General features: G+C 42.0%; 1 protein-coding gene across 2 annotated transcripts in view; it reads right to left on the bottom strand.

Annotated features, from left to right (window-relative positions):
* The window catches only part of CABLES1 (Cdk5 and Abl enzyme substrate 1), a 68,983-nt gene that overhangs the window by 21,683 nt on the left and 28,238 nt on the right, over window positions 1-19,062 (bottom strand). For both annotated transcript variants that reach the window (XM_052704342.1, XM_052704343.1), the window contains exons 2-4: window positions 15,263-15,334; window positions 12,683-12,775; window positions 5,784-5,861 (exon numbers count right to left, since the gene is read on the bottom strand). In XM_052704342.1, coding sequence (XP_052560302.1) covers window positions 5,784-5,861; window positions 12,683-12,775; window positions 15,263-15,334 — 243 coding nt within the window. The remainder of the gene's footprint in view (window positions 1-5,783; window positions 5,862-12,682; window positions 12,776-15,262; window positions 15,335-19,062) is intronic.

Here is a 19,062-nt window from a genome sequence, read left to right as displayed (position 1 = left end):
TGATAATTGTTACTTAGAGATGTAAGCCTTTTGTGTTTATATTTTATGCTCAGTGATTCCTGACTGCTCAGATTCATTCCATAAGGAAGGGCAGTTCACAAGATGTTAGTAAAAAATACTGCTCTCATCCTTCACTGTAAATAATTTCTACTTATTGTCTCTGTTTACATGGATGAAGACAATGACAACTTTGGAAAAGATGTGCTGCCAGCCAGCCCAAAAGCACAGTTTCCACTAACTGGGATTGACAGGTTTAAAGGGTTGAGAGTTTTTAGATCCTAACTGCCATTAGTGTTGCTAGAACGACATCTCAAGATGCCATATATAGGGAAAGGAGGTGGAGAAAGTCATGGAATGACTGCTCTAAGGGGCCAGCATCCTTTTCTCTCTTCAGACATATTCAGGTGTCAGATCTTTGTCTTGATATTCTGCCCAACATGGAGTAAAAGTTCAAAACTTAAACCTTAAGCTTTTGGGATTCGTTGCTTATTTTCAATCTGAGGAAACAGGGAACCTCATAAAAATGAGCAATGGTAGCTCTGTAAAATTCACCTATGCAATTAATTTTAAAATGTCATGTTGTGCTGGGGGCAGGGGGAAGAAATTTTCTTTGTCTTTCTGTAATGCTAATACGTACTTGGTTTTGGTTTCATTCAGCTGGGTAGAAGCAAGGAAAAAAAAAACTGCCTCTCATACAAAAACTGGCAAGGAACTTGGTAATAAGCTTATAGGATGTAAGAAAGTATGCTGCTTTGCTATGAGCTTATGTCTGCTATACTGATGGCAATTTAGAAGCTCTCATTTCTCCAGTAAATGTTTCTGTTTGCTGCAATCACAGCAATGGTTTCTGGCTGATCTGCCAAAGCAACTGACTGCAGGAGTGCAGTCTGAGGCAAACTCATCTAAAATGGGTTTTTTCGCCTCATTTTGCATACAACTTTCTTATGCAGTTAGAACACTGAAGAAAGACAAAGATATTGGAATTTAGATAATGAAACCCTTTGGAATGGAATGCCAGGCCTATGGGCTCATTGGTCACTGTGGCCACATGTGACTTGGGATGACTGTATTGAAAACTTCTTGCTTTCAGCATCACTGAACTCATCAGCAATCCTGCCAGGCCTTCCAGAGACAAAGTAAAATTCAACAGTGATCTATCTTTAGAAACTAGATGAAACTCGTCTGCAGCATTTCTGAGAACAATACATTCTTTTTATCTAACAACTTAATGTTTTACTTCAGAAAAATGATCAATTTTCTGTGCTTCAATCCATTTGATTACTCACACTGCATTATTTTCTTTAACTGGAGGCAGGCTTAGTCAGATAAACTCCTATACTGCTACCAGAGAGCAATATTCAGCAGCTATACCTACAGCAGGGTAACTTTCTAACCCCTTAATGAATTCAATGCCACAGAGAATAAACATGAGGTGAACTGGCTGTTTTTATAAGGACACTATCTAATGCTCTGGATTTTTCTGTACATTAGCTCATCACCTCTGGTCCCAATGACAGGCATTCATTTTGACCCCAGCTGATAGCTGGATGCAAAGTCAGCTGAATCTGCATGACACTGCCAGCTCCACTCCTCCCCCAGCTCCTTCACATTCATCTTCTGGACAGACCTTTAGAGAAACCTGGAAGCTCTTAAAAGGCTATTGTAACATCACAAACTAAAATACTACAATAGTTATGATTTCAATGTGTGAATGAAAATGAATGCTTAGTTTTTGCCACTAACAAAAACAAGCCTAAAAAGCCCCTTTTCAAAACATGTTTTTAAACTGTAAGCTATAAGGAGGTGTGCCAAAGGAAAAACAATTTAAAGCAACAGAACTATAAAACCAACTAACTGCTACATTTTTTCCTGGGGGGAAAAATATGATACCTTTTTAATTCTCTGTAACATTGCTAATAATAACACACATAACCTTACCACCCCCCTTTTTGAAAGTGCTCAGGCAATTTAAAATAGGAATGAGAACTGGACTGCTGGACAGAGAACTGGACAGAACATCTTTGCATTGCATGGGTGCTGGAAGAGGAAGCACCAGAGTTCAACTCCATTTGCTCTGAGCTGCCACTGCAACCACTCACCACTGACAAAGGAGGTGTGCACCACAGCAGCTCAGGAGTGGCACAAGGCACACCTCTGATAACTGTCATTAATTCCCTTTTCTGCCAGCCTGCAGAAGTATCCAGGAACTGATTCTCCTCTCCCTCTAGGGAGAATAAAGGGATGTTGAGCTAGAACTCCAGTTCCAATACTCATTGCAAAGCAGTTCTTCCATCATTTTCAGTGTTGCATTTAGTTAAGAAAAGGAACATGAAGTATTAATATCACATTACACACGATTCTCTAAATTTCTAAGTACTATTTCTAAGTACTCCACACATCCCAGTGTGGTAACAGTACATGTTTCCCAGGTAAGCAGAAAAATCTGCTCAGCAGAAAAAGTACAGATTATGAATAATACTCTTAGCCATGAAGATCTTGAGTACATTGAAACATAGCAACTGCACATGCAAATCTGCAGTACTATTGGCAGTCCTTCAACTGCCTTACCACTTACCTGTGCACCAAACAATGACCTTGTATTTCATAAAAACATAATCAAAGCCAAGCATTCAACCAGTCTTACTGGTGCTGCTATTAATGCAGGCTTCTGCAGACTGGTCGCTAACCATCGTTTGTGTGTCTGCTAATTCAGTAAGACAATACTGCTGTAACAGTGCAGTCATTCTGGGGCAGCTCTCCCATCACGGCTCTTATCTACCATTTAGCAGTCCACAGGGTCTGCCAACTTAGGGCTGTAACACTGTAGGTCTTTGGGGGCAAGGGAGGGCAGCAGGCAAGACTTCTGCTTCTTTCAGTTGCTGACAGGCTCTGTAATGTGGCTATGCCTGCTCTTGCAGCTACTCTGGCAGACTAAATGGGAGTTAAGCTCATTACTCGACTCTTGATCATGCAGACAGGTGAAGCTGTGCCTGCCATCACACCACCCACAAAGATGTGGGCAACCTTACAGTAACCAGACCTGAAGAGGAGACATTATAGAACAGATCTGCATAAGTATTTATCTCTCAATGATTTCAGCAGCAAGAATGCATCTCAAAACCTTGATGGATCTTTAATTCTCACTTTCCTCTTGCACAAAACCACTATAAGCTAGAGCATTAGTTTTCCACTTTTCCACCAAAGTAGAGACAAAACTGAGGGCACAAAATTCTAGTGACTGCTACTGTTCATGACTTCTTTCTCTCCAAAGTACCTCTTTTTGGTTTACACTTGCCTCTCTTCAACAAAAGAGAAAAATAAAGAAAATAATTTCCCAGGCAAATGGTGTCCTCCCCTATCAGCCCCAGCATGTGCAACCCAACATGCCTTCTGAAACAGCAGGTAGCAAAATCTGCCATCCATCACTGGCAACGCCTGCTATGCTCTACAGTGCACTTCCTTCCCGAATCCTGCTGGAAGCCACACTCCAGTGAACCTGCTGCTGCCTGGCTGGCTGCAGGGGAGGGGGATCTGAGAGAGATATTCCAAGGAACAACTCAAATTTAGTCCTCTCATGTTTCTCCCCAAACACTCATTTGTATTTTCACAGCCATTTAAGAACAAAGCTTGCGGAGAGCTCTTGCCATTGTATAATATGGTGGATAACCTGCAGATGGCTGCTAAGCGGTCACAAAGTTCTATCCATCCTGGCCAAGAGCACAGAATTTAGCTATGTTGGCAAGAATTGCCTTTCAGGCAGCTTTTAAAATTGATCTGTTAGTGCAATTCAGCTGCCAGCCTTGATACAGTGGATCTCTTCTGTGCTGCCTACGGAAGTAGTGGGGGCTGGCAGTATCCCCAAATACAGCTGTGCCAGGAGGTCTCCTCGCAGGCCACAGAGCCTACAAGTTGGAGCAGAGGTGGAGAAGCAGCAGCCACTCTGCCATATACTCCTGCCACATGGAACAGTCTCTCCTGTATGAACATCCAACCTGCTCTCCTGCTTCCAAGGGTCACTGTTTTAATAGCAGAGATGTCCAAAATTCCCTGGAATTATTTGCTTCTTCTCCTCAGCTAGTCAAGGAAGTTCACATAAAATAAGCCAGTCAGGATAGATGCATCAGCAATCCAGAGAGAAAGCAAAACTAAAGGATCACTACAAAAGGATACCAGTGTCCCATTCCTACCACACATCCAAAATGTGTGTAGTAGTAAGCAACTACTGTGCAGCCTGAACAGAGTGGCTACAGTTTATGACATAGTGCCTCATCTGTTCACAGCACCAGCTGTTCCTGGAAGGAGGTGCCACTTAATTGTTTCTCTCTTCCTCTAATGCTCTGGAAGAAAGTCAGGGAGCATTTATTTTTTTTTTCATCTTGGCTTTTTAACAAAGGGTATGGGGCTGGGTTGCTGTGTACTGGCACTTTTTACCTTCTCATCCCAATCCCTTCTTGTTGTGTAACCATGGTACAAGACATTACATGTTGAAATAATATTTAGGCTTGCAGCTGGCTCCATTATGAGTGTAATTTTGAAGATATAACCACTCATCATCATTTCAAAATATATTCACTTTTCAATAAAGAGGCAATTTCTAAATGACCATAAATGAATGACAGTGCACCAAAGAAGAATGAACAAAGCTGCCAATCTGTCAAGAATTTCCCTTATGTGTCATCCCTGCTTAATTAAGGGAAAAACTTTCCTGTAAGACACAGGAAAGCAAGTCAACTTTCCTACAAAGGTACTTCCGTTCCTTTTTGCATTAGAAATAATCTCCCCTTCTTTTGAATTACTGATGCATGAGTAGATGTTGTAAATAGCTCTCTAGAATTAAAAGGTGACTGAAAAATATGAGCCAAGTTCATTTTCTATGAGCTGGATGAACTTGATGCAAAGTGATTTATGGGTCTTTCAAACCCACCTCACCGTATCAGCCAAATATTTCCCCCAGACTTGCTGGGGTCTGCAGGCACTGAGCCAACACTAACTGCTGACAACTCTCAGCTCTCTGGGGAGGCCAGGCCTTAACCCTCTGACCCAGAGGCACAGAGCTGCAGCCCTGTGCTGCCCTTCTGCAGTCGTGCCCCAGAGCCTTTGAGATGACACTTCCCCCTGATTCCAGTTTCATTGCAAGAACAAAAAAAGCTTCAGAGAACAGCTTCAATCCAAACAATCTTATCTATCAGAGGTTTCAGCCCTTCCAGGGATGTAAGGAAGTTCCATGGAAGTTGCTTGCAGCTCCTAAGGACTTGTGTAGCACTATTGCCAAAACAAAGCTAGCATTGCTACAACTGTCTTTTTACTAGCTGAATAATCTGACCAATTACTACAGTGCAATTAAAAGCTATTATGTTCAGACTCAGTTATTTCCCAGTAGTACTGGAAATCTAGATAGAGTAGCACCATATTTATGTGGAAGAATCAGAAAGCTAGGACTGCTTATAAAATCAAAGTTGTTCTGTTTGCAGTACTTATTTGGTCGAAGATGAGTGAAGTCAGAAGAAATAATAAAGGCTGCAGATATTTCAGGAACATAAAATTGAGACAGGGTTGTTCTCTCTAGTTTAATAAACAAAGATACTACAACACGTATAAATCAAGTGGAAGTGAGAATTGCAATTTTAACCTAGTAATGTCCCACAGTGCAAACATTTTAAAATGCATTTATCTTTTCTCAGAGCAGATATTTAAAAGCATTAGCTTCTGACATTCTGTTATCTGTACTCAGTTCTACATGCAGGCCCAGAAAGACTACATAGTACATGTATAAATATACATACCCGACTTGGGTACAGTCTCGATATGGCAGCACTGAAAATATGCTACAGAAGGATCTTCTGCTGCTGATAAGGACTATTCTAAAATATAAAAGAAAATAAAAGAAATCAAAGACTAAAATTTAAAAATCCCACCACAATAAGCAAAGCAACAGATGTTATCGTTGAGGAATTCATAATCACAAAACTTTCATCACCAACAATTTTTCCCTCCTCTTTTTTTATCTCATGGTAAGGTATTGTGTAACTGACTCACTGCAGAAATGCTGAAGTGTGTGCCTTATGCTGCAAACGAGCAGTGGAGTCCCATCCCCAACGCAGGCTTTCTAAGAACAACACATTGAACACATCTTAATCAGAATCCAGAACAGATGCTTTTCTAAAAGTCCTAGTGAAAGAGAGTCCACCAGAAGAGCCAAGGAGCTGTTCTGATGATTCATCAACTCACCTGAAACAAATCTAACAAATCCAACAGCACCAGCAATCACCTGGGATACACACAACTCAGAGGCTGACTGAGGACTCAGCATTTATTGGACAAAAAATAAATCCAACTACTAGTTACACCCTTCCTCTGCTAAACTTGAGATTTTCAGCTCTCTGTTCTTGAAATAGAAAAAAATTATGGATGAAGTCAAATTCTACTGCTATGGTAAGGTTTCTGCTGTTTCTCTCTGAGTATTCTCTTACCCTTCCCTATCATCCTTCTTGGCCTCTGGGCATTATGACTGGATTTGGCAACTGCACAGACAGCAGTGTCATCGAAGTGTCATCTAAGCTTCACTCTTACCTTTAAGATTAGTGCCTAGCCCTCAAGACTCACCTGCCTTGTACAAAGTAATCCTATCAGCCCTCTTGGCTATGACACTGCACTAATACTCAGGCACTCTTACAGCAACTATTTTGTGCTTTTAACCAGTTTCCAAGTCTCTGCAATGTCTGCAAAGCCACCATGTGGCATTAAATCAAATACCTTACAGCAACCTACCTGTTTTACATCTACATTATTTAGCCATCAACCTCTGACATATCAAAGAAACATCAGAATTACCTTGAGGTCAAGACTCAATTTTCATAAAACTACACTGACTGCCAAAAGCTAAATAATTAAGGTTTTAGGAGGTGAAGCTAAGCAAGAAGCCAAAAGAAATTCGACTGAGATATAAGATATACAATATAAATAAATAATTATTTATAAACATACCATCTTTCCTCATTAGCTTCAGGACACCAACTGTTGTACAGTTGCACAACATATGCTGAAAAGACCCCTTTCCCCCCCTAAAACTAGCCAGCAGACTACTGCTTCTCAAAGTCCTCTTAGACACAGCGATGGCAATTTCTACACTTCTAATCTTGTTAGTGTTACAATTTACCTACATTTCGCCTTCCCAAAAGTTTCCACTTGTGGCTCAAAGTGCTAGAACTTATTGATGGTTGGTTGTCAGGGCTGTTTCACTTCCTTCTTCTGATTTTCTCTGTGTGTCGGTCTGTATGAGGTGAGGATTTCACCCAAATTTTTCATCTTTGTCCTATACTGATCAAAGCTGGATGATGAACCCTAGCAAGCTACTTTGTTCTTTATTGTATGAAAATCACCTTACACACCTCTAAGCCTTGTACCCCTTACACTGTTTTTAAAGTACCGTTTTCTTACGGAATCACTTTAGTCAGAGCTCTTGGAAAAGGCTCTGGCTCCCCAGAGAGATGCTGCGTGCAAGTGTCAGCTCTTCGGAAAAATGCAGAATGATCAATCTTCCCTCTCCTGGTCCATTCTATTACACAAATTCTATTTTCTTCTTTAAAAGTGTATTTAAAAGCAAAGTGGTATTTACCCTTTAACACAAAGGGTCTCTAATAATGAACATATAAACAGCATCAGGAAACCCACCTGCAGCAGATGCAGTATGATCTGAATTCCGTAATAGCCCTCACTTAAGGTAACTATTTCATATCAAATAAGACAGACTTGTGGTGCTGCAGTAAGTTATAAGCGAAGGGAATCATTTTTCGCATTTGAGAAAGCCTGGCCACAAGCAAGAAAAGCCCCCCAAACTGGCATATGATTAATTTTGTGCTTGCCACTGCTTATTGCTGAATGGCTGCTACCCACAACAGCTTGCTTGTTCACTGAAAGCCTTGTTTGCTGATGTATGAAACTTGGCACAGATATCGAGGTTGACATCAGAAAGCATCTTTGAATTCAGAAAACCACAGTACCCAGCAGGCATATTTCCCCCATTCCCTGTGGCTGCTCCTGGAACACAGCACTCCCACCAATGTCCCATAACTCTCTTAAAGAAAAATAAACGGGTGCCTTTTATGCCTTCACAGTTGGCATTGTGGACAACAAAGGGAATCTACCCATCTACATCTACCCAGAGAGAGCTTGACATGCACCAGGAAAGAATCAGATCAGAAAGGAAACAAAAAGCATCAGCAGAGCCCCTGGGCTGTATTTTTTTTTCCTCCAGATTTCTTTCCCTTGGGAACCAAACACATTCCATGAAACAGGGGACCCTCACTATATAAAGACCGTCCAGGCAGAGTGGGAGAAGCACGCACGGCCTCTCCTCCACAGCCAGATTACCAGACCTCCCCCTGCATCGCTCTCAGAGGAGGCTGCTGCCAATCAGCTTCAGGAGTTGGCCTGGAAGAGAATCAGGGAGGCAGCAGACAGAAGCTGATCACAGAGGCATGAAACATCATTTGATTTAGAGGCTTCATAATGTGCAGAAACAAAAAAGTTCTGAGGGTGGGACCACAAAGTCCAGAACCTTCTTAGAAAGTATGCTTTGGAGGAGGTGTGATGGAAGCTGGCTGCTCTTCAAGAAAATCAGATTACTGTTTATGAGAGAAGACCATTTTTCTGGATCTCAGCTCTTCATCTGTGCCTATGATGGTGTACAGCTCCAAACGAGCTCTCTCAGATATCAGAAGAACTTGGAGTCAGAGTGGGTTTATGTGCCTTAACTGTGCCACATAGACATGTTTAAAATTACTTCATGCAAAAAAGTTCACTTTTTATTTCCCACATTTTACCAAGAAGTTGTACTAATTACTATGGTTCAAAAAAACCACTATGTTGCACGAGAGCTCTGACAACGTCCAACTGTCTGAGGCTCTAAAAACTAATTTCCAATTTCTTTAATGAGGAGTATGCTATGAAACTACAAGAATATACAGAGCACAAGGCTATCTACAGAATCAGTAATTTGCCTGATTTGGGGAATAACGCGATTCCTTCAGTTTCTATCTAGGCTCAATCATGTTGCAGCAAAAGACTCCAAGTGTGAACACGATATTCATCATATGTACCACATACAAGCTGAATATTTCTTTATATGTGACTGATGATGCTTGAGCAGCAAGACTTTCTGTCCCTGTAGGTGAAGGTGAATACACAGGCCATAAATGCCATCGCGGTACCAGACATCATTTTGGAGTCTCCAAGTTTAAGTTGGGCCTATGTGAAAGTCATCAAGAATAACCATCAGCAGTAATGAGGCCATTCAGTCAATCTCTTAGCGCACACGTGTGCACCATCAGAATTAGAAGGGCAGCAAAACAGACCTTTCATAGCCTTGGTTTTGACACAGAAACATACACTAATGGAAATTTGAGAAAGCAGTGGCATGGGAGTGGGAGAGGAGTATTGTTTTACTGCTATATAGGATGACTCCAGAAATGTTCTTGTCACATTCTTGCCCTGAATTGTTTGTTCAGCTGGCTCATGTTGCTATTTTGGTGGCCTGTTTCTGCTAGATAGGAAATCTTCTGCTTCACAGTTTATGAAAGAGACCACCAATAAACCTGCTGAGTAAAGGCACTAGGTCTCATAGGGCGAAACCACATGCTGGTGGCTACATTTCCTAAACCATATGGTTAGTTGGCTTGCCTTTGTCTTTTAATGGGAAATTTACTTTGTGTTGTTTTACAAGACTGCTTTGATAGTACTGTTTAGGAAATCTAGTCTTCTAGTTCCTTCAGTAAACCACATCCTATAAGTCTAAAGAAACTGGTTTAACCACAGCACAAAGCTATCAACAGGAAGCTTTACAAAGAATCACTGATATGCTGTGACCTGTATAGGTGGTTTTTCTCTGTTCTGAAATACCTGAACCACTGTAAGACCAACGGCCAGTCCTGCCTTTGTGCAGGACTGCTGGAGGCTTTCACCAGAGCACTGCTTCTCAGCGTGTGCCATCCCCAAAGAGGGAAGGGGTCTCGGCACTCCAGGGCAAGGGAACTCACAGGCTGAGAGGCACAAGTAAGGGCAGTCAAAGAAGGAAAATATGCCCTGAGCTACCAACCGTACTGCATTTTTCTTTGCTATGAAACTCGGTCACACACCAGAGAAAGAATAACTAAAAGCACTAGTTATTCTGAAGCTCAGCTATCAAAGTATTAGTGTAGATGCTTTCAAAGCTCAGTTCCTCAAGTCAAGCCACATAAAAGGGCATTGTGCAGTGACAGAAGGGTCACGGGTTTTGGGGATAGCTCCAAAAGTCTGACTCCAGCCAGGCTGAGTGCTCCTGCACACACACATGAATTGCCTGGGAAGAGATCCTGGGCAAGGCAAGGAGAACGATTTCCTATCCACTGCAATACCTGTGCTCCCCTGTGTCACAGGCAACTGTGGAGGTCTAAAGGTACTCAGAACCTCTGATTCTAGGCTGAATACATAAAGCACATTCACCTGACTTTCCAGGGGCCCTTTTCATACAGAATGACTTAACTCCAGTGACTGCAACAACATCCAGACCCCTTGGAAAAGCAGGGTACGTGCTCAGATTACTTATCGCTAGAGATAGCTGGCCCTAAAGGACACAAAGTGTTGACTTTACGTTTTATTTTTAGTTAATATCATTGTGACTCTTTGTCCATAGGATAAAAGCATTTCTCAACTGCCTCTCTTTTCTTACTGTATCTGTGTTCTAGATAAAGGGATCTTTATTATGATTATGGAAATATTCTGCAAAGTTGTGCCTGCTGATAAAGATAAGAAGCCAGTTGAATAACAAAAGCTTACGCACTGTTTTCTTAGCAAGAAAAATATTCTGTTTTATTATCAGATGCAATGACTGATATGTAAGCTAAGCCAAAATGCTGCACATATCCTGCAAATGTATTTTTGCAACAGATGGAAAAAATTAGTGATTTTGTAGATTGTTTACAAACCATTTATTTTTTCTTTTACAGGTAATGTTTCTATGAAGTTTATGCATGTATTTTATATGCATATCAAATTACTCCTTCTCTGATGAATTTGCATAACACTTTATAAGTGGTGTTTTTTTTTTTGCTGTAAGAAATTCCCAGAGCATGCATATATTAATGTACAAACCAGGGTAAAACTGGAGAGCTGCTTTTTAGAATTGGATTCTACACGTGTTTGTTGTTTAGACAATAGTCAGCTGCTAAGTCAATAGTTCTGCATGCATCTGTCTGCAACAAAAACTGTTTCAAAAAAATCTATCACTTCCCAGAGCCACATTCTGTGATATTTATGTTGATATTATGTTGATATCTTTCACTGTATTCAAGTGCATATGTGAGAATAAACACAAGGAATTCTTGCTTCAGCCAAGATAAACTTCCTGAAATTTGAATCATATAAGCTGTGGCTTGATGTTACATAAGAATTTCAAACTAAATAGAATTTTGAAAATAAGAGGTAGGATTTAGACTGAATATAAAGAAAAAGGTTTTTTGTTGTTGTTGTTCGTTGTTTTTTGGTTTTTAATTAGGGTAGTTAATCACTGAAAGAGGTTGTTCAGAGATGTGGTGGATGCCCCATCTCTGGAGACACTTAAAGTCAGACCAGGCCAGTCTCTGATGTAGCAGTAGGTGTCCCTGTTTGTTTCAGGGGAACTGGACTAGATGGCCTTTGAGGATCCCTTCCAACTAAATTATTCCATGATGACGGTTCTATGATGATAATTTCCATTGATTCGATTCTACATTTGATAAAAATCACAGGCTATGCACACAAACTGTTTTACAGATCATAAACATGCTTCTTGGTCACAGCAATTTTATGAAAACAGATAAGTGCAAGGGTCAGCTCACAGCAGGACAGTTCAATCTATATAAAACCTGGTCAGGTAACCTATTTGGTTTGCGCAGAGAAGAACGGGATCATAAAGCACGTGGTGAAATTGTCTTAGGAAATAGAACAGAAAGAAGAGGTGTCTTTATGAGCAGGAAGAAGGTTGCTTCACTTCTGAGATGGATGACACCAGAATAAAGAACCTATCTGGTTGATGGGAACAAGACAGACACCATGCCATTGCAGTAAGGGAGAGCGTGCTGCTGCACAACTCCACTGCTGCCTATGGCTGTGAGATGGGTAGTGCACAGCCTTACTCAGGGTGCACACAAGGTTGCAGCTGTACCTTGTCATACATCTCCTAGTGTCTCCGAGTACTACCACTGCCTATGCCTGCCCAGGAGATAAGGATCTCACTTGTCACTTTGTCACAACCATCCTCATCTACATGCTTACCAGTGAGCACCTTGCATGTGGCAGGGCACAATGATGAAACCAGAATCTGTCACGTTCATAATTCATCTTGTAAGACACAGGATAATCTTAATACCCTTCACTCAGCTGCCTTCTTGAGTCAGGTAAGCCTTCTTCAATAGGTAGCCCTGACAATTCAGCTAACTCTACACTTAACCCTGCACTCCTTAATACACACAAGCCTTACAAATCTATGGATTAGCACTGTCACTGACTGGTATCCAATCAAATAAGGAGCCTGCACTTTCATCAGCTACTTTAATGTTCTGTATCAACTACTCATTTGGTAACACAAAGTGCACACTGCCCTGCTTCATAGGGATGCTGAGCCTTGCTTGTCCCCACGCCCCATCAGTTGCCTTTGCATGCACAGTACCTGCCGTTTCTGGTGTCATGCTGCCGCATGTTCTTGATAAAATGAACCTTCTTAAAGTTCTTTGGTCTGGGTGATCCTGAGAGAGTCCGACATCTGAAAAATAAATTGGACAGGAGGAAAAAATTACATACATATATATATATAAATATATATTCAGTTCCCTGCTGTACAGACAAGGAGCCTACACAAAGGCAGGAAGGAAAGACTAGACAAATGATCTTAGGCACCCTGTTTTAGGAATCAGCAAGAACAATGAAGACAATAAGTCTGGAAATGTGACAGCTCAAATAAAAAAAAAGTATTTCAAATAATAATAAGAAAAGGCACCACCACCCCTCCCCTTCATGCAGAAAAACATTAAAAAAAAAAAAAAAAAAACCTCAGCAAAATAAAACTTCCTGTAATCTGCTGTGACAGCTTAGCATGAGCTTTTGGAGGGAAAAAAATAACGCAAAACAAAATGTGGTAGATCCTGTTGAGATTTTTTTCCCCTCTTCACATCAACACCCACACCTTTGTATCCTAGGGAGCTACCGAGAAGTTTTCTTGCTTTAACTTTAGAAAGATTTAAAATCTTTCACTTACAAGAGTAATTCATACTCACTTCTAACTCTACCTCTTCCCATGCTCAGTACATACAGAACAATGGAAAACAAAAACAAATCACTCAGGAAAAAAAAATTCTCCTCAAAATATTAATCCTTAAATTTATTTTACATCTGAACACACCTATTAAAATTGAGAAAGAAATTAGCAGAGGTAAGAGAGATGAGACAAACAACAATCTCTCCCTCCATCCAGCCTTTTTAATCAAGAAACCACAGCATGCTGTATAAACTCTTTCCATTTCATCCTACTGCTGCTTTGTTCCAAGTCACAGAGCACACACACCAGAGAACTCCCAGAAACGGTGCAGGGGACCAGCACAGCCCCTCTGTGTTGTGCCTCTATTGCTTACTTTCCCATCCTCTCCTACATACAGGCAGAGCTTGGCTGCTTCCTGGCCTCCTGAGGTCGTTCTGTTGGACTCTTTCCTTTGAAGAAAGGGTGAGGGAACTGGGCTTGTTTAACTTGGAGAAGAGAAGGCGCCGGGGAGATCTCATTGTGGCCTTATAATACTTGAAGGGAGTGTATAAACAGGAGGAGGTATGTCTGTTTACGAGGGTGGATAGCGATAGGACAAGAGGGAATGATTTTAAACTGAGACAGGGGAGGTTTAGGTTAGATATTAGGAGGAAGTTTTTCACACAGAGCCTGGTCATGTACTGGAACAGGTTGCCCAAGGAGGTTGTGGATGCCTCATCCCTGGAGGCATTCAAGGCCAGGCTGGATGTGGCTCTGGGCAGCCTGGTCTTGTGATTGGTGATCCTGCACCCCCATAGCAAGGGGGTTGAAACTGGATGATCATTGTGGTCCTTTTCAACGCAGGCCATTCTATGATTCTATGACTGAAACTGCAGCCTACTGGTCTCAAGCCACCAGGGTATGCCAGTCCCCATAGATGCCATCGCTATGCCCCCATGGCCTGATCCCCATCACTGTGCTATTTCTGCCTTCTCCCATTAGTAAAACCTTTACAATACCCTCTCTCTCTGTGGTTGCAATTAGGTTCTTCACAGGAAGACAGCACCAAGAGAGCAGTTTTACCAACTATTCTGCAAATTAGCGAATAGAAATACGCAGTGTGAGCCGTGCTTTGTTTATATCTTTTGCCAATTATATTTGTTTGAATCATTTATGAGAATGCTTCATAACACGCTGGTAAGCATTCAACGGTAAGCTTTGCTAAAAGAATCAAGTCTTTGTAACAGGCCAGTTGGTACAGCCTCTGCTATTAAGTCTTTGCTTTGAAGTAGGCAGAGACAGCCAATCTGCATGTGGATAAACAAGGTTATAGGCTAAACACCAACATAAATCAGCTGAATTACAGGTCCCAGGATAAAGAGACATTCAACATTAAGCTGCTGCCCAGCTGAACAGCTGACCTGGAAGCATACCACACACTGGTCAGATTACTGATCAGCCCATTTCTGAACTGCTAAACAGTTGCTCTATTTTCCATCACTCCAGAGGATTGCCTAGTGACTAATTACTGCAGTCCCCAGAGGAGCTGCAGCCTCTTGGATGCAGAAACCAAGCCACAACGAAGCTGATGATGTAACGGGGATGGGAGGAATGAAGTAGTCACAAATCAGCTCACAAAGACAGTAATGCTGGTTACTGAAATAAGATTGTGTGTGCTGGGAGAAACAAATACTTTAAAAATCCATAACAAACAGTACTGAAAAATAATAACCTTAAAAAGCTTATTTTATTAAAGCAGCTGTATCTATAATTTCAAAGTAGGAAGTTTTGGAACTACCCATTTTTATCAGTGGTAGCTCAACTTCTCCATTTATCAAATTTAAATAGTGGCTTCCCATTTAACAACCTAGAACTAGGAAACATGTAATTCCCACTGCCTCCCACCTTACAGGGTGTGTGAGGTTTCAATACTGTTATCCACATGAAGAACATCTTAATGTGCACATTCAGCTACTTCCTCACAGACCAATAACTGGATAGAGTAAGTAGAATCACCTGCGTAGTGGGGCATTTTCTTCTATGTCCTCCAAAGTCTCCAGAGAAGATCGCTGGGAGATCAGCCGACGTCTATGGAAAAGAAACACAGAACATCACCACCGATTAGTGTGTACCACAACGTACTCTGAGTGCTATTGAGTAAAGCTCACAAACAGTTAATTATCCAAGCCTCGCATTTGAGTAATAAAGTTTTATTTATATTCTTACCTTATTAAATCTATTTGATTCCAACCAGAAGAAAAAAAAAATTTATTTCACAAATGCTTCTGTATCAAAACAGCAAGCAAAACTTCACATTCCCAACAGCTCCTCCTTAGTTTGGGCTTGCAAGTTTTCCTTTCTGTAAGGGTTTAACACCCACCCACCAACAGTCCTTCACTTGCTGTATTGCAGCTTGCAATGCCAAAACGGGGGGGTCTTTGACAAAATAATGCCAACGTAGCTCTGCAGGGACCAACTGTCATCCACACTGTTACAGGGAACACTTCTTATTTTCTTTATTCCTCCTTGCCCTTTGCTCCCACCCTCCCCCCCCCTTTTTTTTTTTTTTTTTTCCTCCTCAGCCATGTTCATCTCTGACTGTCTCATCACTTGCTAGGAGTGACTAAACAGAAAAAAATGCTGACTGAGCTGGCAGCATAGAGTACATAACTGCCATCTGAAAATGAGCTTTGCTCATTTCTCCAAGCAGCACCAAGCAGTTTGTACTTTAGACCAGATTTTTACAGCTGAGTCTGATCCACTGTCAACCTCTGCAAAATTAAGTTGTGAAGGAAATCTGTTTTCACTTTGCTGGTTATCCTGATCCTGGTGGGCACAGAGGGAACTTTCAGCACAGCCACATTGAAGCAGATGCTGCACCACATCCAAGCATCCCAACAGCATCACAGAACTGGGAGCTGCACCCAGGCTTACAAAACCATCATAAACTACAAAAAACAGGTATGACACAGCCCACCCAAAGCATAACATGGAAAATCATGCTCCTTGCTGCTAAATCACAGTCAGCCTCTTTTCCCAGGTAACAGTAACAGGACTAGAGGGAATATCCTCAAACTGTACCAGGGATGTGCAGGCTGGTCATGGTTAGTGAGCATGGTGGGGATGAGTTAACAACTGTACTAGATGATCTTAGAATTCTTTTCCAACCTGAATGATTCTACAAGATGGAGAAATTGGAGGTTTCAGCCACCAGTATTGCTAGTGTACCAAATGATAACGATTGCTTTTTATTGTTGCTATATATGTTATTAGGTTAATAACACAGGCATCATAGAATAGAATCACAGAATCATAGTATCGCAAGGTTGGAGATGACATGCAAGATCATCTAGTCCAACCATCCTCCCATTACCACAAGCCACAAGCTCTACCACTACCACAAGCTTCTAAACCATATCTTGCAGCTCCTCATCCAGACACCTCTTGAATACTGCCAAGGACTCCACCACCTCCCTGGACAGCCATTACAGTGCTTGACCACTCTCTGAGAGAAAAAGTTTTTCCTTATTGTCTAACTAAAACCTCCTTTGGTACAGCCTGCAGCCATTTCCTCAGGTCCTGTTTGTTGCCTGGGAGAAGAGGCCAAACACCTCCTCATCACAATCTTCTTTCAGGAGGTCTCCCCTGAGCCTCCTCTTTTCCAGACTGAACAATCCCAGCTCCCTAAGCCGCTCCTCATAGGATTTGTGCTCCAGACCCCTTACCAGTTTCGCTGCCCTTCTCTGGACATGTTCCAGGGCCTCAATGTCTTTCTTGCAGTGAGGGGCCCAAAACTGATTACAGTACTCAAGGTGCAGCCTCATCAATGCTGCGTACAGGGGGATGACTACCTCCATGTTCCTGCTGGCCACACTTTCTAATGCAGACCAGGATGCTGTTGGCCCTCTTGGTCACCTGGGCACACTGTGGGCTCATATTCAGTCAACAATCAAACAACACCCTCAAGTCCCTTTCCTCTTCACAGTCATCCCACCCTCATCCCCAAGCCTGTAGCGCTGCATGGGGTTATTTCAGCCAAAATGCAGGACCCAACACTTGGCCTTGTCGAACTGCACCCCATTTACCTCAGCCCAGCGATCCAGCTTATCTAGATCCCTCTGAAGGGCCTCCCTACCCTCAGGCAGATCAACACTACCTCCCAACTTGGTGTCATCCGTAAACCTACTGAGGGAACATCACTTCTGGGACAGCTTTGAAGACTGGTCACGCAGTTGTCTGCTAGCTGTTTCAGTTCCTCTTGCATCCCTTGTTGGTCTCAACTTGTTACGCGCAGCACTGGGATTCTGCCTCCCGGCTTCTGCTTGCTAACCCTGAAAGCCACACAAGCTGGCTGGGAATCTCTGCACCTCTCAGCATAAAAGAGCTCACTCTGAGCTTGAACAGTAGTGATTTTTGCAGTGCTTTAGGGACCTAAATGTGGCAAGTTAAGTCTGCTTAATGGCTGCTGAAGAAAGCGGGGAAGCTCTGTGCTCATCCGGGTCTGGAAGGGGATCATGAATAGCTAGCTGAGCTCCCTCCCAGCTAGTACGAATGTAAGCAAAAACCTGGATACATTCATCCAGGAAGAAAGGAGCACACAGACCATCAGAAAAGAAGCATGGGTCACACAGAAGCTGACAAAGACATACGCTGGGGCTGCCCGTGCTATCTGTCGCCTGTGCTGGCAGCCAGCAAGGACATCCAGCAGAGCATCTTACCCGTCTGTGAACTGCCACATCTTTCACCTCTCCCCAGTCTGTTCCTTTTAATCAGTTCAGCTCCTGGCACACACACAGAAGCACTGCTGAAGATCTACAGCAGCTCTGCTTAAATCATTTCATACCACCTGGGAACCCCACCCTCTTTTCACTGAAGAAGCTCAGCAGCAATGAAGTATGCACAATGATTCTGCTGTTAAATCTTTACTTTGACGCCTAATTAAGATGACCTAAATACCAATATTTATAAGCCTTCCACAGCTGGATATTATACCAGATGCCAACTAATGAACTTACCTGCTGTGAACTAACTCACATCCTGTGCCACGCGCATATGAAGAAAACAGTTTTGGAAAAGCAAAGCTTTTGAAAGGGGGGGGGGTTCCAGGGAATACAAGCCAAACCAGTTTTTCACCATCTTCATTAAAAATTAATCACCTCGACTTGCATTTAATATTTAAATTGATCCATCTTATTTCTTTCTGCAGGCAAGTGGTCAGGGCTTGTCTATACAACTTTTAAATGGGTTATTTTCCAAAAAATTGATTAACGTGCTATAGCAGCTGCTCCATACAGAGACTAGCAGTGAAATAAATAATCTGAACTGGTTTACACCACAAATCACCAACACTTTGATGCTCAGCTGTGTTGATACCTATTTTGCACTCAAAATGACATTTTACAATAATAGCGAGGGGACAATCCTACTGTTAAGTAAGAGATCAAAACAGAGTAGCCCTGTGCAACTCATACAACATTCATGCTTTTGGATAACTCTTCCTACAGACGTATTTGAATGCAAGAGCGTTTTAACATTTACAGGGAGTGAACGTTAGCCAGCTAATGAACACTAAAATGCAACTATTCTTATTCATAAAATGAAAGATGCTTCAGGAGAAATGAGCAGTTCTCCCAATTCAAGCAAAGTCTCAAAAACATGCCCCCAGTTTAACTACTACTCCTTTAGGTATCCCTAGTCCCTCTCCCTTCATCCCAATGCACACAGAAGCAAGCAGTGTTGGCTCTGGAAGATGATAACTCCCAGTTGTTGGAGTCAGCCCCATAGGACTTGGTTGCCTGCAGTCTCATGCAGATAAC

This window comes from Tympanuchus pallidicinctus, unplaced genomic scaffold, assembly GCF_026119805.1.
Source record: "Tympanuchus pallidicinctus isolate F22 unplaced genomic scaffold, pur_lepc_1.0 scaffold5, whole genome shotgun sequence".
Classification (NCBI taxonomy): Eukaryota; Metazoa; Chordata; class Aves; order Galliformes; family Phasianidae; genus Tympanuchus; species Tympanuchus pallidicinctus.
Note: the sequence above shows the minus strand (reverse complement) of the source record. Positions and strands in the feature narration are given on the sequence as shown.